The sequence below is a fragment of the Cornus florida genome, unplaced genomic scaffold, assembly GCF_030987335.1.
Source record: "Cornus florida cultivar Cherokee Brave unplaced genomic scaffold, ASM3098733v1 CherokeeBrave_3.0.0_Hap2_Chr07, whole genome shotgun sequence".
NCBI classification, from domain to species: domain Eukaryota; kingdom Viridiplantae; phylum Streptophyta; class Magnoliopsida; order Cornales; family Cornaceae; genus Cornus; species Cornus florida.
The window spans coordinates 52,825,115-52,853,112 of NW_026775577.1; the positions used below are offsets into that span (position 1 = coordinate 52,825,115).

Consider the following 27,998-nt stretch of genomic DNA (forward strand, 5'->3'; position numbering starts at 1 on the left):
GAATGGTTTTGTATTAAAAACATAGTGTATAAATAAATTCCGAATTTGACTTATTAGATTTATTTTCCTTCTAAATATAAACAGTGTTCAAAGTTGTCACAGGGATTCTTTTTTTAATTGAGAAAAATATAAGGATTTTTGGGCCAACGAACATGAATCTTCAAACCCTAAAATAAACTCATTATGTTAGTCAACGGAATCTTTTAAGAACCGGTCAGAATCAACGGCCGTGATCGAATTGAAGTGTGATATAATAATCCATGCGATTCCGCAGCCTTCATATTTTATTCTCTCACTATCTGCACAGATCCTCCTTCTTCAGAGACAACTTCTAGAGAGAGAGAGACGCCATGTGCGGGATACTCGCAGTTTTCGGTTGTGTGGACAACTCACAGGCCAAACGGTCCAGAATCATCGAACTATCTCGAAGGTATTGCAGTTTTTTTTTTTTGTTATCTGAAAATGTTCATTTTATAAGGGAAATGATCGAATTATGCTCTCCAACTTCGTAATGCTGAAGTGATATATGTTTGTTTATATACAGGTTTTCATTTGTATGTTTTAATTCTATTTTTGTTGATGTCTGATTGTTAATGTTTAAACTTCTGTTCTTCACTGCAATAAATTTTTTTTTTTTTTTTTTTCCTTCCTGAAATTGTGAGATTTTAATGATGAAAAAGTGACGATGATGATTGTATTACCTCACAAATCAAATGTGATGTAGCTTGTCAATGCCATGATGATGTTTATGTATTATTCGTGATATCAAAGCTGCTGCATTGGGGTTGCATCATTGAAAGAAAAAGCATATGGTACTTGTAGAACCAGTTAAGTTGTTGGTAAATTTATAAAAGACAGTGACACGATCAGTGGGGATATGTTGGGAAAATTATAAAAGATAGTGACACGTATAGTAAACCAACTGTGTCAAGATTAAGCTCTGATGGACTTTCGGGAAAAAAATATGTGTAGATTTCTGGGTGTTTGGATGTTCTATTGGAATGGGGTTAGTTCTTCATGCTTTAAGCATTGGGATGAACTGGTTAGTGGAATGATCTTGATTTATTGCTTTATATGCCAAATAGGAAGAATAGAAGAATGGTGACCAAATATAGAGTTGTAAACACATTTACATATGACAGGTGTTAAGAAAAAGAATCATTCTCATTTGAATTAGAAATATGCAATGGGCTTCCTTCAAATGTATCAGAAATATGTGGACTATTAGGTCCACTACTTGTCTAAGTTCCCTACTAATACTTTCAATTGGAAGTAAGTAATCAATCAAGCAACAGATCATTGAGGATTCTAACGAAAAAAAAAAAAAAAATTATTGAGGTGATTGATGTTGGCTGTCCACTAATTTTGTCAATAAAGAAAATGAAAACATTTGAACTCAAAAGGGGAGTGCAAGAGTATTTTGTGGGACAATTGTGGAGTGTGGGATTTCTTTTGAAGGACAATTGTGTCATTTCCTTTCTGAAAATAACCAAGTTGTGTGTTGAAGCTTTCCATTATTAGCACCCTTTTTTTGTTAGGTTCTAGGGGGAAATTGTAACTCCATGATGGAGATAGTTGATTTTTTGGACTCTTTGAGAGTTTAGAGGCCCTATTTGGCCTTGTGTAGTTTCTGAGGGATGCATTCCCCTTTTGAACGTTAATACAATCTTATTTATCAAATAAAATAATAATAAAAAAACCAAGTGGAGTGCAAATATCATCGTCCATTACCAAATAAAATTTCAGATGTTAAAAATTGGTTTCAGTGACCGTGCTTCATTGAAGTTGTGGTTAAAACAATCAATTGGTTGTTCTAAGCAAAATGTCCATATATTGCTCATGTACACCACATATTCATATCTTTCCAGAGTAATTGCATTGTGCCTTGTGTTTAGTTGTGTGCATGTGGTATTGCACTTTGCATACAAGAAATTTACAAATTTCTTATTCTAATTTGAAACACTTGAATGCGCATTTCATGGAATCCTACTTGGAAATTAAATTGAACAATTGTGGTGAATTGTGGACCAATATAAGTTTGAAGTTTGGCTGATCTAATAAAAACTGCAAAAAGCATCTCGGTGATCGATTTGATTAAACCATATAAGAACAAGATGTGAACTACAAACCATCATTTTATCAAAGGGTTTTCTTTTATGATCAATTCACACAACATACTTTAATTGGCAATATCAGGACATTACTTTGCAAAATCATATATGACTGAAAAGAGCCATCGCCTAGTTTCGGTACCACTTATGTGTGGTGTCTGGAGGGGTTGGGTGGTGTATGGTATTATCTAATCTTTGTCATTATCTGGCACAAAATGGTTGCTCTCATAATCAGCCTGCATTTTCAAGCTTATCAATCTGAACTTTTATCATCGTCACCAAATTTATGTTATAGATATATTTATCTGTGAATAAATGGTTAATTAAGATTTGTATTATTGATATCTTGGGGTTTATATGAAATGTATAACTACTTGACAATCAAGTAGGGGAACCAATAGGCTCTAGCCTAGATGGTATAAGCTCTCCTTCCCCTTCGGAGAGGTTGGGTGTTCGAGCCTGTTGGGAGCAAAAATATATAGTGGGTGTATTTTTTTGCTTGAACTTTCGAGAAAATAAAGGACATTCAAGTAGAGGAATCACTAGAAACAATGGCTTGGTTTATTGTTGTTGATTTTGTGGCTACTTCACATATGAAGTTTATTAAATTAATACATGCAATGCATGATTCTAGAAGAGGGAAAAACAAGGAAAAAAAAAAAAAAAACTAAAAAGAAGAGGAACGAAAATAGAGAGAAAAGAAATGCAATGTGAAGCTTGTTTTGGTTCAACTATTGCTCCTGCAAAGAATTGCATGCTTTCAAAAACAGGTTCATTGCTGTTCTCTTTCTCAATTCATTCTGCTTAGTTAATTTCTTCTATTTGAAGCGTTTTGGCCTTTGGGACTTATTTTACTTTTCTCCATCTGCGAATTTAAATGGTGGCACTATGACAAGTTGATATAGGATGAAGAAAAGGTGCAAGTCGGGATGTAGAAAACCGAAATTGTATTGATAAACCTATGTAGTCTACTGAATCCTTTGCCCTAACTAAAATGTTAGCTTAGGAATGATAAAGCATGTTTTCTGCTGTGACTTAAGTGTCTTCATAAGTGCCCCCGACTTGTTTGGTCGTATTGATAATTTGATATAACTTATCTATGTTACATGTACTTGGGGAGTGTATTTGGGGTGTTGGCATGTGGTTAGTGTCATATTTGATCAGATTCCCGAATTGAAGGACAAGGGATTGCGCTAATATTATTTCATATTTTTCTTTTATTTCTAGAAGATTTATTTTATTTTTTTTATGTAAGATAGAGAGTGTTCAACTTAAGCATTTCAATCTTTTTCAAGTACTAATGTAAGAAAAGGAATGTAATAAGAAGGTTTGTATGTACAATTATACAAATAGTAAACTTGAATTATTGGATACACTTGTTGGCAGGGGGTGGAGCCAGAAATACTCAGTTGGGGGGCCAAAGTAGCAGTATATAATTAAATTCATAAAAAATATTTAGGGGACCATAGCCCCTGGTAGCCACCCCTGGCTCCGCCCCTGCTTGTTGGGAGCATGTGCAACCAAACATGTTAGGTTCATATTCCATACCCATGTCTGAGTGCTTTATGTCCAAAATTGGTGCCTCACTCGTTTTTAAAGACACCATGTAACATAGATTCTTATTATTGATCCGTTTCATTGGTAATATGGGTTTGCTTGGTTTATAACTCCAAAAACAGTTCTCAAGAATTCAGAGAACAGAAAACAGTTTTCAGAGAACAATAAAAGTCAGTTCTCTGAAAATAGGCCTTTTTATAACTGAGTTTTTGGAAAACAGTTTTCAGAAAACTGAACCAAATAGACTTTTTTGTACAGTTTTCTATTTTCAGTTTTCTGAGAAGAGAAAACTGTTCTCAGAATTACAAACCAAGCAAGGCCCCGGGGCTTTTGCTGGATTTGTCTATGGCTCTCATTAATTTGGGGAATGTAGTATTAGCAGAAAATGTTATTTGTTTTTGACATGGTTGCAGAGTTCTGTCCCATGAAATTGTTTCATCTACAACTGCAAATTTCTTATATTTGGAACTTCTGGTTTCTGGATCAAAGTTAATCATAATGGCCACATATTCCAACTTTAATGGCTTAATTTTCATTTTCCAGTGATTGAATCTATATCGAAATGCCTTGATTTTGTTTTCATTGATTGGGAAGCGTAGGTTGCGTCACAGAGGCCCTGATTGGAGTGGCTTGCATTGCCATCAGGACTGTTACCTTGCTCATCAACGATTAGCTATTGTAGATCCTGCTTCTGGAGATCAGCCACTTTATAATGAAGACAAGACAGTTGTTGTCACGGTAAATGAATTTTTCATTAATAAATTGAATTACCTTTTTTGGGTTTGTGGAAAATCGTACATGTATACTGTTACATACATGTATACTGATATATTGATAAATTTTCATATACACTGAGGTGTGTATACATGCATATATGCATATTACGGGTATATGCTTTGTCTTTTTGAACTCACTTTTGTAATTCATAGGGTTGACTTTCTTGAGTTCTTGTCTGACTCAAAACTATTATAGAAAACAATTGCAGGATAGTAGATCAAATTTGTTAAGACTTTATCATCATTTGATTATCTGGATAAAGCTTATGGGTATTAACATTTGTGCTGCTGCTGATGATTACAGGGCTTAATCTTTAGATTTGGTCTGGCTCTTTTGGAAGGCAGATGAACTTTAGTGGTTTTTTGTTATTATTGCTGTTTATTTTTTTATTTATAAATATATATATATATATATATATATATATATATATTTATATATTCATATAGGAAATTGTGTGGATGGTAATTTTTTTTTTTTTTTTTTTTTCTGTGTAGTCTGCTCTTTTAGTTGATTTGGACGGACACATTCGCTGAACTGTGTGTAATAAGCAATTTTCAGAGTTTGGAAATATCTCCTATAAGAGGGCATCATTTTTCATGACCTCGATATAAAATATCAGTTGTTATGTAATGTAGTGGCTGGTTATGCAATAGGTTTTTAAGGTGTCTATCATGTTGCGTTATGATATATCAGGGGAAATAAAATTCATACGGGTATCAAGTTTTGGAACAGTTATAAAGAGTAATGGATGTTATGGTGTATTACTGTTCCATAACAGCTTTTATTATTAGACAACCAGTACAGTCTGTCATAAGGTGAATGTAAATCTACTGATTCGGAGGCTAGAAATACAACATCTAAAGCTGTGGTTCAGACCTAAGGCTACATCTGGTCCAGATCTACTGATGCAATTCTTATAATTTCAAGGCTAGATCTCTTTTGTTTGGAGGTTAGAGCAGCAGGTTTTAATGAATGCTGCATTTCTGACCTAAGGCAACCGGTGATTCAGTTCTGGAGATTTTTATTTCTCTTTTGGGATTCAATTTTTTGTTTTATCTAGTACTGCATAAATCTTGTATGTATCCATACTTGGACCCTTGTTTGAGAAGACAATAAGATCTTGTTATTTTGTCAATATTTATCTACTCTTTTAATACTTTTATTCTTTTTTTTTTTTTTTTTCCTTTTATATGTTCTAAAATTGAAAAACCATTATAAGATATCCTTAACCTTTCCGCTGTTAACACACACACACACACACACACACATGTATATTAATTTTCTGTTCTTTTGTTTCTCTATTTTTCCTTAGTTCTATATAACCTATGTTACTAAATTAGTAGTTGTTTGAGTTTAAACTTCAGTAAGAAACTTGTATTTAAAAGACAAATTCACACACATTGGTTATCTGAAGTGAAACTCATTTTCTTTTTTCTTTTTTCTGTTTGTTTAATTTAAAAAAATTTTCTTTGTACTTTAGTAGCTACTAGTTAGTACTTAGTATTAATAAACTTCTAACTTTGTGATGCAAACTTTAAGTAGTAAATATATGAGTATGTAACGAGTCTCTATGTAGTAATAGTAAATATAAAAATATAAAAAATTAGTAAGTATCACTATATTCTTGTTTCTTTTTCTTAAAAAATGTAGTAGTAAATATTTGATTAATTTACTAGATGGTCATATCAGTTTTAGACCTGTAGTTGCATTTTTCATTATTAATTCTATTAGTATGTGAAGTGTGCAACTGTAGGACAGAGTGCGGACTACACTACTGTTTTATCATCACCTCACTTGCTCTGAGATAAGTGAAGTGTTCTACTTCTGTCTTAGTTGTAGTTATAGTTTAGCCCCTTTGAAGGAAATACGTATGTAAAATATCTTTTTGTGTCCATAAAATTGACTACAAATTGAAGTAAAAACATTCGTATTAATGACCTTTTTGGGGTTTGATAGTGATTAAGATAAATTATTAATATATTCACATCATGCCTTGATCAATTCTCTCAATACTGTTATACTGTGATTGTGACATTTATACAACCTGATACCACAATTTAGAACCATAGTCATGGCACATGAGATTTTCTTTTGTCTATCAGAGAATTTTATCATTCTGTGAATTTGTGTTATTGATTATTGGGGTTTTGGTTTGGTCTATACCATTACCATATACAGCTGTAAGGAGCGATACTGTAACCTTGTTATCGTTATTTGCATGGAAACCGAGAGATGCATTGGCATTCTGCTTTGACCAAACAAGCATGCAGATTTAGGATTTTGATATGATAAAGTATATTGAGGCTGGTGTTTACGAAAAAAGGAGGAGTTAAGTGTACTCCTTTGGGTGGGATTGGCACTTCATCTGAATCTTCCTTTTCCTTCTTCTTTCTTTGCTTTGTCCTTTTCTCTTTTCCTCTTATATTCTCTGCTTGATGGTTCTGGAGATTTGCTCTTAGGCATAATATAATATATTTTGGATTCCCATGGTTTATTACAAGATGTTGACATTTTTTTCATACATGTGGTATTGTTTTATTTTAATTTATATATGTTTTACAAAAGTTTTCTGTTGCTATTTAATTATGCTGTTTTTATTTTCTACTTGTTTGGGTAATTAACATTGTTGGGAATTTAGTTGAGTGTCTGCAGATTTAGTTCTCTCTCTATCTCTATGTATGTATATATATAATATGAACATTTATCAGCCTGCTCAATGGCTGTTAATGCATCATACGTTTTTTGAAACAGAAATCTTGTATATGTAGCCAATTGTGTATTTCGTTTGTATCTACATGAACTTAACATAATGTATGGGTTATTTTGCTTCTGCTTTTAGGTCAATGGGGAGATTTACAACCATAAACAATTAAGAGAAAAGCTGACATCTCATCAGTTCCGAACTGGAAGTGATTGTGAAGTGATTGCCCATCTTGTAAGTACTTGATGCTTTACTAGGATAGAGATTCATTTGTTTTCTAAATACATGATTGGAAGATAGGATATTGGGTTCCATATTATTTTATCGGTCAGGGGCACTAATATAGGATTATAGCAAAAGGCGGAAATTGTAGCAGATGGTTCTTTACTTGAATCACTTCTCTATATTCTTTTTCATTTATTTTTTTTTCTCATTCTTTTTCCTTTTCTAAATGGGTAACTTATCTTTTCCAGTATGAAGAATATGGGGAAGATTTTGTGGACATGTTGGATGGAATGTTCTCCTTTATCCTTCTTGACACCCGTGACAAAAGTTTTATTGCTGCTCGGGATGCTATTGGCATTACCCCTCTTTACATCGGATGGGGTCTTGATGGTAATGTATGTTTGATCTTCAAATGTGTTTTGAAGTTTAGTACCGTCTTTTTCTATAAAGAAATAAAGCATGCTGCACTACTTGGTGATTGTTCAGATTCATGGGGGGGGAGAGAGAGAGAGAGAGAGAGAGAGAGAAATGTATATTCTGTGTATATTATTCAGCCCTCTCAATGAGGCTTATATAAAGAACAAGGGTTATACACCCTAATCACACAATATTACTTAATTACACAATAAGCCTAACTACTATGGGTAATTACATAATGACCCAACATTATGGAGGATATAAACATTCTAACACTCCCCCTCAAGCTGGAGAATATATATCAAATAATCCCAGCTTGGAATAGATAGTCCTTAACCGGTTATGACCCAGTGCTTTGGTAAACATATCAGCTAGTTGATCTTCAGACTTCACAAATGGAGTAGAGATACTCCCACTTAATAGTTTTTCCCGAACAAAGTGACAATCAACCTCAATATGTTTGGTCCTCTCATGAAACACAGGATTCGATGCAATGTGAACAGCTGCTTGGTTATCACAGAACAATGGAGTAGGAACTGCAACTGTCAACCCAAGTTCTTTTAGAAAATGTTGTATCCATGTCAACTCACTAGTGGTATGGGCCATTGCCCTGTACTCAGCTTCAGCACTAGATCGAGCTACCACCGTTTGCTTTTTACTGTTCCATGTAACAAGATTTCCTCCTACAAATGTACAGTAGCCTGTAGTAGATCTCCTATCTGAAGGAGAACCAGCCCAGTCAGCATCTGTAAAACCTTCCACCCTGAGATGACCATTTAATTTGTATAGTAACCCAAAACCTGGAGCTTGCTTGAGATCTCGGATAATCCGAAGAACAGCAATCCAATGTGGCATTCTAGGAGCTCCCATGAACTGACTTGCTACACTAACTGCATATGAAATATCAGGTCAAGTGATAGTGAGATAAATTAATTTCCCAACAAGGCGACGAAGTCTGCCCGGGTCATTAAATAGATTACCCTCATCAGACACAAGTTTTGTATTTGAATCCATAGGAGCATCAACCGGACAACCACCTAACATACCCGTTTCTTCTAGCAAGTCCAACACATATTTTCGTTGAGATAAACTTATACCTTCCTTGGATCTAGCAACTTCAATACCCAAGAAGTACCTAAGTTTATCCAAGTCTTTAGTGTGTGGAATTGATTTTGCAGAAACAACTTTAACTTAGCAATGCCTGCAGAATCATCACCTGTGATCACAATATCATCTACATACACCACAAGAAAAATGAAGCCAGCTTTAGTGCGCAGGTGAAATACCGAATGATCGGTTTGGCATCTGTTAAGACCAAATTCTAATGCCACCTCAGAGAATTTTCCAAACCAAGCCTGTGGAGATTGTTTCAGTCCATACAAGGCCTTCTTAAGGCAACAAACAGTGTGATGATACTCCCCCTGAGCAACAAACCCAGGTGTTACTCCATATAAACTTCTTCAACCAGGTCACCATGTAAGAAGGCATTTTTGACATCCAATTGAAACAACGGCCAGTTAAAATTGGCAGCAATGGAAATAAGAACCCGAATAGAAGAAATCTTAGCAACCGGGGAAAAAGTCTCATCATAATCAACACCATAAGTCTGAATGTACCCCTTTGCCACTAGACGAGCCTTCAACTGCTCAATAGACCCATCATGAAGGTATTTGACTGTGTAGACCCACTTACAACAAACCGTTTTGGAGCCCGGAGGTAAGGGAACAAGATCCCATGTTCCATTACGGTGAAGGGCATCCATTTCATCCACCATGGCTTGTCGCCAACCCAAATCAGAGAGAGCACCTTGCAAAGTCTTGGGAACAAAAGTAGCAGATACTTTGGATAAAAAACAAGATAAAGAGGATGAAATATGACGGTAGGAGACAAAGTTAGAAATGGGATGTGCAGTAACACACGGCCGAATACCTTTACGAAGAGCAATAGGCAAATCATCAGGTAAAGGCGTCGGATCCGAAGACTCTGAAGGAGATGGAGGGAGCGAAGTAGGCAGTCGAGGTCGTCGAGTATAAACCTGCAATGGGATAGCAGAGCGAGGAGGTGCGGAAGCAAGAAACTGAGATGGAACCGTTGGCATAGGTGGCTCAGAAGTAATATCGAGAGGGGTAGTAGAATCAGAATAATATGGGAGAGACTCAGAAAATGTTACATCAGCACTAGTGAAATAGTGTTGAAAATGAGGACTGTAACAACGATAGCCCTTCTGAGTGCGAGAATACCCAAGAAAAACACACTTAGTAGCACGAGGGTCGAGTTTATCAAGACCGGGTCCAAGGTTATGGACATAACACACAGCCAAAGACTTGTGGAGTCAAATTAAACGATATGGAGTCGGGAAATAGAATAGAATGAGGAGATTTACCTTTTAACACTGATGAGGGCATCCGATTAATAAGATGACATGCTGTAAGAACGGCATCACTCCAACATTGTTTGGGAATATGCATATGAAATAAAAGGGCACGACAGACTTCCAGAAGACGACGATTTTTACGTTCAGCTACTCCATTTTGTTGCAGAGTATAAGTACAAGAGGATTGATGAATGATGCCTTTAGCATGAAAATAAGTCTCAAATGGGTCCGAGAAATATTCTTTGGCATTGTCAGAACGTAAAACTTTAATGGAACACCTAAATTGAGTTTTTATTTCTTTACGAAATATTTTGAAAGTAGAAAACAACTCAGAATGATTTTTCATTAAAAACAACCAAGTCATCCGAGAATGATCATCCACAAAGGTCACAAAATAACGAAATCCATTAATAGAAATATGTTTTATTGGTCCCCATACATCTGAATGAACTAATTGAAAAGGACTAGCAACACGATTATTAGCCCTTGGTTTGAAAGATACACGCCAATGCTTACTAAGCTGACATATTTCACAAGACATGGACTCAACACGACTAAGACCGGGGACTTGACACTGCAGAACTGATAGTGATGGGTGGCCGAGACGATAGTGCCACTGGAAAGAAGACAAAGATGATTGAAGAGTCATGGGAGATGGTGCAAGATCGAAGTAATACAAGCCACCTACTTCATGTCTCGTACCAATCCTCTTCTTCATCTTGAGATTCTGAAAAAGACAACATGTGGGATAAAATGTAACAGAACAGTGAAGAGATTTAGTAATTTTACTAATGGACAACAAATTAAAAGGGAAGTGAGGAACATATAACATAGAGGAAAGGGACATAGAAGAGGTAAGATGAATAGTTCCCAAACCCAAAACTTTAGTTGATGATCCATTAGCAAGAGTAACACTTTGAGAGGAAGGAACAAACTGAAAATCAGATAAGAGATGAGAACTACCAGTCACGTGATCGGATGCGCTAGAGTCAAGAATCTAGGGACTCTGACTAAAGGACAAAAGACATGCAGGGGCACTACCTGATTGGGCCAAGGACCCCATGGAAGATGAGGTGGAAGGCCGTTGTTGAGACAGAAATTGAGCATACTCATCGCAGGGAATCGTAACCATAGCATTCTCAACAGCTACATGTGGAGCAGTGGGTGTGGCAGAGAGAGAAGAATCTCCATCATTAGAAGTCACTTGATGTGCATAGGAAGAAGGTGGTGGTTTCCCATGAAGATCCTAATAGTAATTGACAGTGTGATTAGTAAGATCGCAGTGAGTGCAAAGTTTTGAGTCTCGGCCTCTGCCTCGACCACGGCCACGAGTAAAATGACCACCACCACCACCAGAAGATGCCACCCTAGTTCACAACTAAGGCAGAACGTTCACTGCTAGGAGGAGCAGTGACACCACTGGAAGCACCTCTTGAAGTGCCACGCTAGAGTCTAGATAACATATCAGGTAGAGAGGGAAGTGCAAGGCTCCCCAAAATCTGTGCACGAACAGGTTCAAACTCTTGTGACAATCCGTGAGAACCCGAACAACATTAAAATCCTCACGTTGCTGCTGCATGCTTTTCACATCAGAGGTGATGGGTTGATACATATTCATTTCTTCACAAAGTCCCATTGCCCGTGAGAGGTATTCTTCTAAACTTTGAGTCCCTTGCTGGAGGTCAAAAAATTATCTACCCACCTTATAAATTCTGGTTATATTACCAGCACCGGAATATAACTGTTGGAGTCGGGTCCATTTCTCCTTGGCAGTGTCCAGATATAACAAGTTGGAGCTAATATGAGGTTCAATACAATTCAGCATTAAGGAGATGATCTGAGCATCCCTTTGTTCCCATGAACTGAAATCAGCATCAGTGCTTTTGGGTTTATCCTTAACCAAATGAGCACCAAAGCCTTTGGCTTTCAGGAAAATGGCCACTGACTTGGCCCATAAAATGTAATTTTTGCCATTAAGCTTTACTGAAGTCATGGGAGGATTGAAGGAGCTAGAAGATAACAGGTCTGAATTGGAAGCCATGGAGAAGGTTAAAAAAAACAGACGAACCTGGGGAAAAAAAATGCAGAATCGGCAACCGGGTCAGATTTGGACAACCGGGTCGGATCTGGGCAACTGGTCAGATCTGGACAACCGGGTTGGATCAAAACCAGGTCTCTGCTATTCCGGTTTTAGTAAACCAGGGTTGGAATAGCATAGCCGCGTAGCCAAACAAGGCTGTTCTTCTTCACAACCACCAACAGACTCCGGCAAGCACACAGCGGCGACACCACACTGAATCAGAACCTCCGCAACTTCCGACCAAGAAAAAGGACGAATCTACGGAGCCTCACCTCTGCAAACGATGACGGTGGATGTTGGCGAGCTTGCTGACGATCAACGCGGCAACAACACAAGCGGCCTAGGGACTTCAAATCTGACGGCAACAAAGGAGGCTGCAGATCTGACGACGACTACGGGCTTCAGATCTGATGGCGACGAAGGACGATGACGACTACGTGTGCTGTTCTCAATCTACCGGCAACAAGAACTTCCGGCAAAGACACCAACAACACACTCGCGATTCCAATTGCGAGTCCAATCTCATACAAGGGCAACACACTTGTCGTTTCCCACACCCATGAATCTATATTGCTCGGATACCATGTTCAGATTCATGAGAGTTAGAGAGAGAGAGAGAGAAATGTATATTCTGTGTATATTATTCAGCCCTCTCAATGAGGCTTATATAAAGAACAAGGGTTATACACCCTAATTACACTATTGCTTAATTACACAATAAGCCTAACTACTATGGGTAATTACATAATGACCCAACATTATGGAGGATATAAACATTCTAACAGTGATCTCTACTAATTCTGGAGCAATCATTCCTTTGAGACTCTTCTTCTGATAGGCAGGAATAAGATTATGAAATTTATGTCTCTTCAAAGACCATCTTAATTACCGTCTTGTTTCTATCAAAAACCATAGTTCCTTTCTATTATCCACCTGGATAGGATTATTCACATTTTGAACTTATTGATGTATTCTGCAGATTAAGTCATCAGTTAGGAGTGTCACTTATCTTTCTGCTACGGCATAGCTTAGGCCATTACGAAGTCTTATTGTGTCCTTGGGGTAGTCTATCTGTTATTCTATGTTGCTGAAGCAATTTTATGTAATGGTGATCTTGCATGTCATCAAGTTGAGCTGAACATGAGCATTTCATCTAACATTAACATTTTTTAGAGTCTTAAAAATCTAGCGCGGGGCATTTTTGAAAAATTACATAGGTTTGCTTGACTTGCTAATTCTGGGACTCTACCGTGACATTTATTCAAGTTCTTCAATGATAATTCTCTTCCGAATCATAGTATATAATGAAAGTTTGTTGGTGGCCTGTGAAGCATGAATACTTTGATAAGGGGCTGGATCCATATCGTATCTGTATCCAATTTGGATACTCCTTAAATACTCGCAGACTTGTGTCTGATGCTTCATACATCTATCCATAATTTGAAAATATATTTTTATTTATCTTATCTCGAACACAAATCTGATACTTCGGCACATACTGGTACTTCTTAAAAACTCCAAGACGATTTTTTGACAGCTCTAAAAAATTACAACAATACATATCTAAGTACAATATTGTGTTATAACTGTCAATAAAAACATAATAAGGGTTCCACATATTTAAAGCTTTTTCAGAAACGAAGAATTGAGATATAGTGAGATTGTATCATGTCTAATTTAGTTCAAAATTTGTCTTGCAACATAACTCTCAGCGTATTTGTCAGGATATGACAAACAATCATTATTATGTAATATATAGATACATATTAATTTTGATACTTTTTTGTTTTCTTAATTCAATATATACACTGTTATATTCTTGTTGCATCTGTATTTTACTTTTTAAATTTGTCGTATTATCGTGTTGTGTTGTGTCCGAATTTTCTATCCGTGTCCATAACAATAAAGCTATTAGCTGAGCGGGCTGTATACCACCACCCTTTTAGGGTGGGTGTAAGGCTTATGTCCCGGTTATGGAAGATGTGTATCTGCATTGCTTATAAGAAAAAGGAAGTTGGTGCTGATGGCAATGCTGAGAACTTTGTTACATGGATTCAAGTAAGTGTCTAGGCATGAGTATGTGTATGTGTGTTGGATTTATTAAATTGGACACTGGAACACAACTTAATATTCATATCGTTTCATATTATGTTTTTAAAGTAAAATAATATATTTATGTAAGACACAGTTTTCAATTAGGCATTTCACTCGTTTCGAAATGATAATGTAACAAGGGGAATGCAATAAGAGTGTTTTTATTACAATTATACAGAATTTTAATTATTAGATATACTTGTTGGGTGCATGTCCGACCAAATGTGTCCGACACAATGACACATATCTCATGCCAATGCTTGAGTGTCACGTGTATGACGTGGGCATTTAACGCATTTTCTTACGGTCCATGTAACATAGGTTGAGCATTCACCCCCACCCGCGCACGCGCACAAAGAAAAAAAGTGAAACAATTTAAAAAAAAAAAACGAGAAAAAAAGATTCTCACATCAGGTTATACTTTTTGACATCTTCTATTTAAGAAATTAGACTAGCTCTGGCACATATTTTGAGTCCAAATTTGAATTACTTAGACACTTTGGTTTTCCTTGTCCTGCTGATGCTACCTATTTAATGGAAAAAATATGTTCTGAAGGTTCGGTAAATGTTAAAAGAGAAGGGGCAAACCAGAATTTTTTTTCCTAGTTGAAGGGCCAAACCAGATTCATGGGCCTATATATTTACTTGGCAAGATCCCAAGTTAAAACTTGTTTATGAAATTAAGTATCTCAAGTTTTATTGCTGTTTTATTTAGTTTCTAATGTTAGGGATATATTAGAAATTTAGTTTTGGGCGATACAGTGGACCACCACTGTTATGGGCTCATTTGTGCATTGAGTCAAGTTTGGTGGGTTTTATGGATATTGAAAGGTTTAACTCTTTAGTTCTACTTGGCCACTTGGGTTTCCTTGGGTTTCAAAGCTATAGTCCTGTATATAAAGAGATTTTTAAGTAGCATGGATTGAAGAAATCATAGAAAGCCTAATTGTGCATCTTTCTTTAGGCATGACTGCCTAAGGACTTATGTGGGATGTTTTCTTTTTTGTTCTTTATAAGAACCTTGGTAGGATGTTTTCTCTTTAACTCTAATTTTCCTTTCTTCTTCTTCAATCTTCGAATCATCTTCGTCAAATCGGTCCATTCGTTGTTTGGTGCTGAAAGTAAAAGATCCTACATCATAGTCATTTGATTTAATGCTGTTTTTTATTTTCTAATTCATAGAAGCAAATCATACTCATAAAAAAAAGTATTAAGTCACTGCCACTTTCTCTACAGGATCGGTTTGGTTTGCTTCAGAAATGAAAGCTTTAAGTGATGATTGTGAAAGATTCATGTCCTTCCTTCCTGGGCATATATATTCAAGCAAACGTGGTAAGTTGAGCTGTTGTGGATTACTGTTACGTCAAATTTAGGATCACCCATGCTTTCTCATACAGTTAATGTAGTTTCTGCTTACATGGACTTCAATTTGATGATAGTTTTGTAAAGCAATCTTGTGAGCTATCAACCCCTATCTTAATGAATATATTATTTATCAAGTGGGAAGAATTATAAGCCTTCTTCTGAAATATTTTGATCCATATTATGGATTCAGAAAAAGTGCTTAATGAAAAAAACAAAAAGACTGATGTAATAATAACACCGGTCTTGTGGTTAATTAATTTGTTTGTGGGAGCAATGTTCATGTAAGGTGTTCTTGAAAAGGAAAGCTATAAAAGAATAGTTGTACTTCTAACTTTTTGATGAAAATCCTATGACATTTTGCAAAATTCGGCAAAGTGTTTTGTGGACTTGGAGCTACTAGTTGATGTTATGATTATATTAATTTTTAAAATTGTATATATTTTGTTTTCTTTGTTGTAATGAATGAAAATCAATTCAAAGATTCATATCTTCAATTTTATGCCTATGATAAATGTCCCATTCCAAAAATGGATGTAATATTTTTTAAAACATTCCCAAACTATCCTTTTAACTAAACAAGGGCACTAATTGTGGAGCACTATTTTTTCTTTTAATATGGGTATATTTGAAAATTCTCTCTTATCAATACAATAAAAATACTATTAAAACCCTACTACCATAAAAAGTTGGATTCCCCAAACAGGTCAAGTATTTTGGGACAGAGTAATAAAGTTTAAAATTTTCATTTGTCTATGGACTATTCTTTTAAGTGTTTCTGATGTTGCAAGCAATGCTAGATATTATTAATAAAATAAAATAAAAAAGCAATGCTGGTTGTTTTATCCACAGGAGAGCTTAGAAGGTGGTATAACCCACCATGGTATGCAGAACAGATACCTTCAACTCCATATGATCCCCTAGTCTTGCGTGAGGCCTTTGAAAAGGTGCGCTCTAGATTTTACTGATACATGCCGTTTGTGAACTCTTAGCTTTTATTTGTCAACTCTATAGCTTTTATTTATGTGTAATAGCTTCTAAATACATCTCTTTATGAAATATTGTTGTTCAAAGTTATGTAAAGATATTAACAGTAACCAACATTATTATTATTTACTTGTAAAACATTTATATAAAGAATTTAAAACTAACATGGTATTCCGTACTTTAGTGGCAAAAGTTATTCTTCTTTTTTCATTTGCTCCTTACTTTGATTGTGGGTGGATATAAATGGATACTTTAACTGGAAAATGTCAGCTACTATATCTATCTTAAGAAGAGGATGATTATCTCGTTCCAGACCAGTTTGCCTTTATTTATGAATTGTAGTTTCTTTGAAAGACTGAATAAGGCAAGAGAATTTTTCATATAGATTTTCATATATACCTTTGCTATAATAGAAATAAATATCTCTTCCTTGTTGTTTGAGCGATACCAAGATGATGGCTTATTTACAAGTGATACAAATTCTAGTTGCCTTCTTGTATCAAGTGAGCGCCTCTCAACTTAGATAGGGAGCCTATAATTGGGTAGCAAGTAATGTTTGTGTCTTGATTTGTGCCTAATCACATCTATTGTATTTGTATAATCATTTCCCTCTCCTCTAACTTCTGAATCGAACCTTCAGGAAGCTTTTTCAGAAGCTGAAGTGACCTCGAGGAAGGAGCATTTTGCCAATTCGAATATCTTTGAATCACTAATGAGTGTGAAGTGTGAAATGACTTAATCACTTAGTGTGTTTGCATATGTAGTTGTGTGTTTATTCTCTTTGTGTTTTTTAATGAAAATGTCCATTTTCATATATTGTAGCTATTTTGAAGTGCCCTTGGTTTTGAGCAAACTTAAGGTGGACACAGCAGTCTCATTAGTGCAATAAAAATTTGAACCAAATGTTCCAAGTTGTGATGGCATTTTGTTTCTTAGAAATTTCGGCCATCTACCTTGGCTTTGATGAGCTGTTGTTTGATTTTCTTACACATCTTAGCCTAGGTGATGGGAGATGTTCATGGTGAACTTGATTGTTCAAAGGAGTGTTTCACCCGTTAGCTGGGCCCCTGATCTCAATAGAAAACCAAAGAGGTAAATAGAGTCCCAAATAACGAGAGATAAGTAAAAAGCAGGTCCAATTACTTTGCTTATTCCTTATCCCAAATGGAATGGAATTAGAGAAGAAGAATATGGGACGAAAAAAGAGCCACATGGGACGAAAAAAGAGCCACTCCTTTTACCTTTTTCCTTTTTCCCCCAGAAAAGTATAATAGGATGATTAGGATCTACCTAAGAAAAGTGTGTAATGCTGAAGTGAGCTATAGGTTTATGAGTTAATGGTCTTTGTTGAACTTAGGATGACAAAAAGGTAATTTTGTACAGAATGTGATAATAAACTTACATGAATTTAGAGTGGACAAACTTCGTAGGGCCAACAGTCAAGGGGCGAGCTCTAGAGAGACTAATACAGCGGGGTCTGCTGCCATCTCTGTACATTTTCCCCTTCCAAGGGAATAACAACTACCCACCATCTCCAGAGGAATTAATTAAAATATCAGATTTATTCCTCTTGGAAGAATTTTCGAAAAAGGAGATTGAGCGTACATGATTTAACTTAAGGATACGTGGGTAGGCTGCTAGGGAATTTTAGCAGTATTCATTCTGCAAACTAATGACTGTGCCATGTAATCCCTTCTTCTTCTTCTTTTTTTTTAATAAATGTTTTTTAATCACTTTAGACAAGTGATGAACTACTTTTTTTGGCCTGCATAACTGAGTGGAGTCTACCCAAAAAAGGAATAACAGGTCATCAATCCTTCTGTTTTTTGTTTGGGTGTTTTGAAACATCTCTTCTCTCTCTCTCATTCTATCTATCTACCTATTTATACCTATCTTTCTATCAATCTCTCTCATTTGTTATTTAGTTTTAGGATTCTTTAATTTTTCAAAAAACTGACAGAAAACCTTATTTAATTCTGAAACTTTGTAATTTTTGACTGAAACTTGCTATAGTTTGAATACTTAAGACTGAAAATAAATAAAACCTGGAATTGGAAATGATAAATTTTGTTATTATAATGCACTTGTTTCAATTTTACAAAATCAATTAACATAGGAGTTTTCTGTTAGTTTGCCTTGGTGTTAAGAGAGAGGATGCACATTTTAAACAGGTGGTGAAGAACCACTGAAAGCCAAGTGGGAAGTGAACATCCAGTCATTGACCATACATTTGGTAGAAATCCCAACTAACTAAAGTGAAAAAGACTAAAAAGTCAAGATTCACACTTTACTACCATAACATATAAATAAATACTTTATATTTTGTTTAGTTAGATAAAATTTAGTCAAGATTTTGACTCATTTTTTGTCCATGTCATTGTATTCTCTTTAATTCCGTTATGTTTTATCGTATACGATGATCTATTGCCAAATCAATTGCAGTACAATGTTTCTAATTTTTATTTATTCATTTATTTTTTTTTCTCCAACTGACCCCCCTAAATTATTTTGCTAATTTTGCTCTTAATAGCATACAAACATAGTAAAATTCTGTTTTAATTGTTAATTAGTTAATTTTTTTATTTTTTTGGTGAAAGTATACATTAACATGGACAATTGTTTGGTGCAATGGTAAAAGCTTAGGTTGACAATTGTGAGGATGCAGGTTCGAGTATAAGAGCAGCCACATGGTTCAAAATAGTGCTAAAGCTTTGTCAGTCGCCAGTCTTTCCCTCCAATCCCTGCACATATTGAAGACCAACATTGAGTATTGGCCCTTAGATCATGTAGTTAAGACTTTGAAATCATATGAAAGTTGGTGAGGACCTAATCCGTAAGTTATAGATGGTTAAGGATAATGTATTTTCCCTTACGCATGTAGATTATTCTTTAGCCATAATGATTTTCTAAGAAATCAGAAAGGAACTGTATTGGGGAAGAGATTTTGTTGGAGGTGCAATAAAATGGTTTAAAAGTCGAGGGTTTCTTTCTTTATTATGTTTACCAAGGGAGTTCATTTATTTGGACAGCGGGTCATCTGCTTTCTTTTTTCCTTTTCTTTCTTTTTCCAGTGAATGTGTGTTGATTTGCTTTTAACCTGAATGCTTCCTCCAGGTTTTTTAGATAGTTTTTCAGTAACAGAAGATAGAAGTAAATATTGTTATTTAAAGACTGCTCTTTTATCGACTAATTGTTGGCATGCCTCATTGTCATGGTCCTTCTATTTTTATGAATTCTAATTTCTTCCGATGTTGTAATCTGAATTTTATGCAGGCTGTGCTTAAGAGACTTATGACAGATGTACCATTTGGTGTACTTTTGTCTGGAGGACTGGACTCATCGCTTGTTGCCGCTGTGGCTTCACGCCAGTTGGCTAAATCAGAAGCTTCATACCAGTGGGGGTCGCAGTTGCATACCTTTTGCATTGGTTTGAAGGTCATAATACTTTACTCGTATTAAATGGTGACGTGTTGTACCTTTCCTGATATATATTCATTTTTTATATCTGCAAGTTGCTAGGGCTGTGTTAATCATAGTTGTTAAAGGTGCGCCTAGGCTCGTCAAGGTTCAGCTAGAGCGCCTCAACATAGTACAAGCCAGGCTCCTTCAATCAGACTCACATAAAGCCCTCAGGGTCACGCTTTTTAGTAGGCTCCAGAGGCAAAAAAAAAACGCCTTGTATTTATTAATGAATACTTATTTAAACTATATGATATATGACATAGAACATTTTATTGTGCCTTACACTTAGGCTCCAGAGGGCCTTTGACATCTTAGTGCGCCTTGAGCATTTAACAACTATTGTGTTAATTATGTTTCATATATTTTATTGTTTTCTTTCTAGCCTACTTGGCAAAGTTTGGAAGTGAAAAATAAAACGAAGAGTCTTCAGAGAACATGATGTTATTATTATTATTAATTTTCTGTTTCTCTGCGTTCTCGTTTCTTTTTCTTTTTTGTGAATTATACATAAAATATCTTTTTGGCATCATTTTAAAGTTATGTACATAATTACCGTGATTGTCAATTGGCATAAACCTAGAAGGGAATCAAGTGACTAATAAGTAATAACTGCCATGCCTTGTGTATTTATTATGAGTATTTTATTATTAGAGGACCAGCCATGAATCCAGGTCAAAATTGATCTTGATAACCAGATAATTCCCTTCTTTATATATAGGACATTTTAACAAGGTTAGATGATATCCTTTATCTAAATCTATTAGTACAATTATATGTACAAGAATATAAAGGGGAAAAACACCATCACTAAGCCTTAACTTACTTTTATCGATCTTTAGGCATGTCTAATCTACTTTATTATTGGTTCAATTTCTCCATACCTTATAGAGGTCATTTCTAGTATGAACATAATATTAAACTTGGTTGCTTCTCTGCCAAAGATCGGATTGCACTGACTGACTTAATTTGTTGGAGAAGGACAGTCCTGAGGTGCTAATATCTGATATAAAATTTAGGTATCTGGTATGATGTACTTACAAAATTGATATGCTAAGAAGCACAATTTGTTTAAGTAGGAGACGTGTCTGACACACCACACACCAACACTTTGAAGGCATTGGACATCTATTCTTTTAAATTTCATATGCATAACTGACACTTGTTGGACATGTGATAGCATGTGACTAATGTAACTTTTGACGTTGGGTAAGATTTAATGTAGAAAAAAGTACAACTAAAACAAAATTCACTTTAAGGATTATATAAAATTCATTTTAAGTTTCACCATATTTGAAAAATAAAAAACTAAAATTCGTACCATGTGTGGTGACATTAGCGAGTGTTCCATAAATGTAGGATTGTACCAAGGATTGGTGCTAAGCCCATATATCTATTTGCAATAATCTTTAGATGAAATAACAAAAGAATTCCAAAACAAGATTCCACAGTGCATGATATTTGCCGATGATATCGTGTTTTTGAATATATATTTTTCTCTTGAATGTGGTTAGTGCTTTTGAATATCTCTAAAGAGAACTTAGCAAAAAAGCATAGAAATGCTGTAGAATCAAAAGGATTGAGAATTAGTCTTAACTAAAACTGAATATATGGAGTGCAAATTTAATAAAGATTCGAACATTGATAATATAATGATAGACTTGAAAACCAATATATGGAGTGCAAATTTAATAAAGATTCGAACATTGATAATATAATGATAGACTTGAAAACCGAAGGACTCTCAAAACAAAAGGATGCAGAGATAGATACCAATGTAACTAGTAGAAATGGAGTGTTGGGCAAATTGGAGAGAAGTTAGTGGGATTTTATGTGACAAGAGAATAACACATAGGCTAAAAGGAAAATTTTATAGGACTGTTATTAGACCAACTATGTTGTATAGAGCGGAGTGTTGGGCCCTGAGAAAGAAACAAGAACAACACCCTCATTTAGCGGAAATGAGAATATTAAGGTGGATGAGTGGAGTGACTAGAAGAGATATGGTCACAAATGAAAGTGTGAGAGGACAGTTACGTGTAGCACCCCTTGGTGAGACAATTAAGAGAGTAGCCTTAGATGGTTTGGATATACACATTGGAGACCTAGTGACGTGCCAGTCAAACGAGGAAGATTAGTTGAAATAGAAGGTAAGAGACGGAGAGGGTGGCCAAAAATGACATGGAATAAGGTTATTAAAAATGTTTTTAAAACGTTGAATATAGTAGGTGAATTGGCATGTGATAGAAAAAGCTTGGAGAGAGAGAATTCATGTGGGATTAAGGCAAGAATGATGAAGATGATGATGATATTTGAGAAAAAAAAAAAAAAAAATAGGAAGCTTAGATTGTTTGGTCATATACATCGGAGACCTAGTGACGTGCTAGTCAAACGAGGAAGACTAGTTGTAATGGAAGGTAAGAGACTAAGAGGGAAGCCAAAAATAACATGATTAAAAATCTTTTTAAAAAGTTAAATATAGTAGGTGAATTGGCATGTGAAAGAAAAGCTTGGAGAGAGAGAATTCATGTGGCCGACCCCATTTATATGGGATTAAGACAAGGAGGATGATGATGATATTTGAAAAATCAAAGAAATAGGAAGGTTTTATTGTGGGGGTGGTATTAGAATGGGAGAGGAGTCATCAATTTACATATGCATAATTGATGTACATATCTACTTACACATACAAACACATGCACACAAATATATGTTGTGTCCTTGTTATATCTTACTCTATGTGATGGGGGTGGTTATAATTATATGGTATATAGATTATAAAATTCACACTACAGTCGTCCACTATTAAATCTAGTCATTCTAAAATGATATTCTTGAATGTAATATAAGTTTTCATATAAAAAGTATCTTTAGTGCGGTGTCCCTTTGTCTGTATCATATACTTGTAAGATTTGTCTGTGTTGTGTCCTTGTGCAATGTTTACGTCCACGCTTCTTATCTGATATGTTGTGATGTCGCTATGTAATATCTTTAGTGTGGTGCCCCTTTAGTACAGAAGGATTTTTGTAGTTTATTGCTTATGAAGTAATATTATAAAGCAATAAACTAGAAAAATCCTTCTGTACTTTTTGTTGATAGGTTAAAAGACTCTCGTTATGCTATTAATTATTGGGATTGGCAGAATTGCTATTAGAATTATTTTTCTGCAGTAACTCTTGAACAAAAAAATGTTCTCATTCTTTGTCAATTTGTTATTCAGGGTTCTCCAGATCTGAAAGCTGCAAGGGAGGTAGCAGATTATCTTGGCACTCGTCATCATGAGTTTTATTTTACTGTTCAGGTATCTTTTCTATTTTTCAGTATAAAACACAAACCATTTGTTGTGTCTATCCTCTGTACTTCTGGATTAATTTTTGGTTTTGTTGGTTATCAGGAAGGCCTTGATGCACTTGAGGAAGTCATTTACCATGTTGAAACATATGATGTGACCACTGTCAGAGCCAGTACTCCAATGTTTCTTATGTCTCGAAAAATAAAATCATTGGGAGTAAAGATGGTCCTTTCTGGGGAAGGTTCAGATGAAATATTTGGTGGCTATCTGTATTTTCACAAGGCACCTAATAAGGAGGAGTTTCATGAGGAAACTTGTCGAAAGGTATTGCATATGAGCAGTTTTTTTTTTGCATGTATGTCAAAGTAAAGGATGGTACGTATAATAGATCAGATCTGTTACACTTCCTATATACCTTTCAGTTCTGAGTCTGCTTTAATATTGAATCAGATCAAAGCACTTCATCTATATGATTGCCTGAGGGCTAATAAATCAACTTCAGCATGGGGTGTCGAGGCTCGTGTACCCTTCTTGGATAAAGAATTTATCAACTTAGCAATGAGCATTGATCCAGAGTGGAAAATGGTAAATACCAGATTATTGAGTTTTGGTTTACATTATTTTCCAGTTTAGCTTTGTGTGATCAGATTCCATTTGACTATCTTTAACAGTGGCTTCTGGCTACTTAAAATAAAATTTAACCAAATGAACGTATTGTGGTCATGAATATTAATAGACTTCTAAAGATTTTAAATTTAATGTCGTCATTGGGCTATAATTTCTAGGTATTAATCAAAAGTGTCACCATTTGCACAGATACACTACTTAAACTTAGTCTGACTGAGTATTTGATGACTGTTTCAATGTTGTCATGTGGTCTACAAGTAAAAGATCTTCTTGGCATTCATTTATACATCCTATCGGTTGGAGGTTCTCTTTAGTTTCGTGTAGTTAAACATCTCGAATTCTTATACTTGCCAAAATCATCTCCAATTTTGTTACTTGTCTAAGTTGTTTGGGCACCTATAAAATAAGCAATTATCAAAAGTCCAAATTTTTATGATGCATGCCTGATAATTATTATGTCCAACATATTACAGATCAGGCCTGATCTTGGAAGGATTGAAAAGTGGATTTTACGTAATGCATTTGATGATGATCAGAAGCCATATCTCCCAAAGGTTTGTGCCCTCCAACTTTTTCAACAAGTCCAATATTTGTGCTTGTAAGTTTTTATTATTTACTTCTGATTGGGAACAGTTTTTTCAGATTACTTATTTTTCATAATTAAAAGATTATACGATTCAGGACTGGGTTGTTGATTCGCCCCTTTAATTTCTTCTTTCTTTCTTTTTTTTTTTTTTTTTGGCTCTTTAGCACATATTGTACAGGCAGAAGGAGCAGTTCAGTGATGGAGTTGGGTACAGTTGGATTGATGGATTGAAGGATCATGCAAACCAACATGTACGGCATTTTCTTCACTTGGGCTAATGGTGATATTTTTTGATATCTTCGGCTCAGCTACACTACTGCGTTGCTTCTTTGATTCTGGGATTAAAGCTATAGCAATTTTTGTTCGACTCCACACAAGACACTTTAGGGATGTCCTTTCTTTACCTGCATATAATTAACTGATATTTTCTTGTGTTCTAATTTTAACTGGACAGGTCACAGACGCAATGTTGTTGAATGCAAGCTTTGTTTATCCTGAAAATACTCCTACCACAAAAGAAGCGTACTACTACAGGACCATCTTTGAGAGGTTCTTTCCCAAGGTTGGAGTTTTGCACTTGCTCTTTTTTCTTATTTTCTTTGGCAACAATATAAAAAGAATTCTTTCGCCCATTTTGCTTTTTAGTTTCTTTATTGGGTAAAATGCACAAAAAAAAAAAAAAAAAAAAAAAAAAAAAAAAGAACACTCTGCTATACACAAAATGTGCAAATAGCCCCTGGTGTTTAAAAAAACCCCCACATTTGAAAACTGAAATACCTAAAAATGCCCTTAAGACAAAATAAAAAATAGGATAAATTGTACCGACACCCCCCCAGGTTTGGGTTAAAGACAACCATCTACAACTTAAGCACTTTTCGGACGATGACACTCCTAAGTTTGGTAAAATGAATAAAGACACCCCAACCATGATAAAAGTACGTACTTACCCTTTGACTCCTAAATTGACTCATGTGAATCATTAAATTTCCTTTATAACCCATATTAATTGACCAAAATGGCCCTCAAGAATGAAAAAAACAAATATGATTGTATTGTGACATGTTTTCTTTTTCTTTTTTCTTTGTTTTTGTGGAAGAAAAATGTGACATGTTTTTTTTTTTTGATAAGTAAACTTCGATTAGAAAAGCATTCAAAAGGGGAACACGTCCCTAATACAAAAAACAAAAGTTGAACCTAAGAACCAATAGAGTCCAAAAGGTCAACTAAGTCAACAGTCGAGGAGCAATCGCTTCCTTTCACATAATAGAAAATAGAACAAAGAATATGCATTTTCAAAGTCGCCACAGACGCTTCCTTTCCTTCAAAGCTTCTGTTGTGTAAGTAATGTTTCAGTAAACACTAAGAAATAAAAAGTTTAGCTTATGTGTGATTACTTAAATGTGATATTTAATATATGACTATTAAAAATGGTCTTTTAATATTTTATTACTACAAAATAATAATAAAAATATATTTAAAAATCATATTTCTTACTTTTTGAGATGGAAAATCAGAGTTTTGTATTAAAATTTTGTGTAAATATTAGATAATATAACTAATCCGTTTATTTCGGTGAGGGCATTAAACATGCACAAAAATTTCTTACAATGATTTTATATTATTTTAATTTTACTTAACTAGTTCCCCACTCCCCCAATTAAAAATTCTTGGTTCCGCCCTTGTTTGTTTGGCGGCCATAGTGGTGGAGTTTTTTTTTTTTTTGCCAAGGGTCATTTTGGTCAAATAAAAAGGCTTATAAAGGTTAATATTATTCTTTAATGATTTAAATGGGTCAATTTAGAAGTCAAAGGACAATTACGTACTCTTATCATGGTTGGGAGTGGGAGTGTTCAAGTTTGCAATAAAAAAAAATGGTCAAAATTGACAAGAAGGGGGCAATTTGATACAAAATTTCAAAATACATGGATTTATATGCACTATAAAAAGCGGGGGTGTTTCTTGCACATTTTTTATATAGTAGGGTTTTTTTTTTTTTGTTTCACTTTACTCTTCTTTATTTTAGAATTCCTTTTAAAGATGTAAAACTATGTCTCTGCCATACAGATTCATGAAAGCTTGGATTTTATAATGGGATAAAGTGGATTTCATGGAATTCTAGATATTCTCTTCTTTTTTATAAATCTTTATGGGAATCGAATAAGGCAATCGATTAAACGAATATTGTCTGATGTTTCAACTCTGATACTTTAATTCGTTTTGTGCTTTATTCTAGTTGTTTTAATTGAATTTCCTATTTTGATCAGAATGCTGCAAGATCTACAGTTCCTGGAGGTCCCAGTGTGGCCTGCAGTACTGCAAAAGCAGTTGAATGGGATGCAGCATGGTCGAAGAATCTTGATCCATCTGGCCGTGCTGCTCTTGGTGTTCATGAAGCTGCATACGAGGAAGCAGTGGAGGCCAAGAATGCCGGTATGATAAATGGTCCCCATCAGAAATTACTGCAAGGTGTTGTAGAGAGTGCTGCAGCAATTGTTTGATTGTAGATTCTATTGCATTCTCGTTTCTCTGGTGATCGCAACATCAGGAAGGTAATTACATAATAATAGAAAAACAATAAAATTAAAGATGCTTACAAACAATTAATGGTCCATTGGGTAGGAAGGAAGGAAGGAAGGAACGAAGAGGGGTGAAGGGAAGATGGCAAGGAAGAAACCAACTTCCTTCGTTTGGTAGAGGAGAGACTAGAAGGGAAGGGAAAACAGGATGGATGAGCCATCCTTGCTTCAAAAATTTTCATACCTCCAAATAGTAAGACTAATAGAAATTTTAAATCACAGTACTACCCTTCGTAATTATTTATATACCCAATATAAGCAATCTCTCTCATCCCTTCTCTCCTAGCAAACAAAGTAAGGTGTTACCTCCTTCCGTTCTCTTCCATCCAACCAAACAAAAAGAGGGAAGGAGTAGGGACACTATCCTTTCCCTAGGGATGTGTCATCCATCTCTTCTCTTCCTTCCATCCAATTTTCTTCTTTCCTACCAAACGGAGCATAAATGAAAAGAGGAAATCGCATTGCAATGCAGTGACATACTAGTGAAAGCATTTTATATTAGAATGAACATGTTAAGTGATGTTATTTCTTCTGAAATTTTGGCAGGTTCCGGATTCAAGGTTCCTAGTGATGAAATTATTGTGGATCTACATGCTAACCTAGGTTTTCAAGAGCCAGTTTTGTATTTAAGTTCCATTTTATTTGGGGTATGATTTGGTAGACAATGTAAAAACTGTTTCTTATGAAGATCTTACTACTAAATTCAGTTTCTTGGATGTTGTACTTTGTTTTGAAAATATATCTACTTGTATGCTTTCTCAGTACCATATGCA

The 27,998-nt window shown here is 35.1% G+C and overlaps 1 protein-coding gene across 1 annotated transcript; it reads left to right on the forward strand.

Moving 5' to 3' along the window:
• The first annotated feature begins 270 nt into the window (after positions 1 to 270).
• Positions 271 to 27,992, forward strand: LOC132267209 (asparagine synthetase [glutamine-hydrolyzing] 2). The gene is made up of 15 exons (XM_059768303.1): positions 271 to 430; positions 4,268 to 4,406; positions 7,285 to 7,380; positions 7,620 to 7,761; positions 15,573 to 15,668; positions 16,551 to 16,645; positions 19,959 to 20,120; positions 23,365 to 23,445; positions 23,539 to 23,760; positions 23,887 to 24,021; positions 24,537 to 24,617; positions 24,814 to 24,900; positions 25,104 to 25,211; positions 26,914 to 27,198; positions 27,772 to 27,992. Exons 1-14 carry the CDS (start codon positions 351 to 353, stop codon positions 27,145 to 27,147), a joined length of 1,758 nt encoding a protein of 585 aa, XP_059624286.1. The 5' UTR covers positions 271 to 350; the 3' UTR covers positions 27,148 to 27,198; positions 27,772 to 27,992.
• The last annotated feature ends 6 nt before the right edge of the window (positions 27,993 to 27,998 follow it).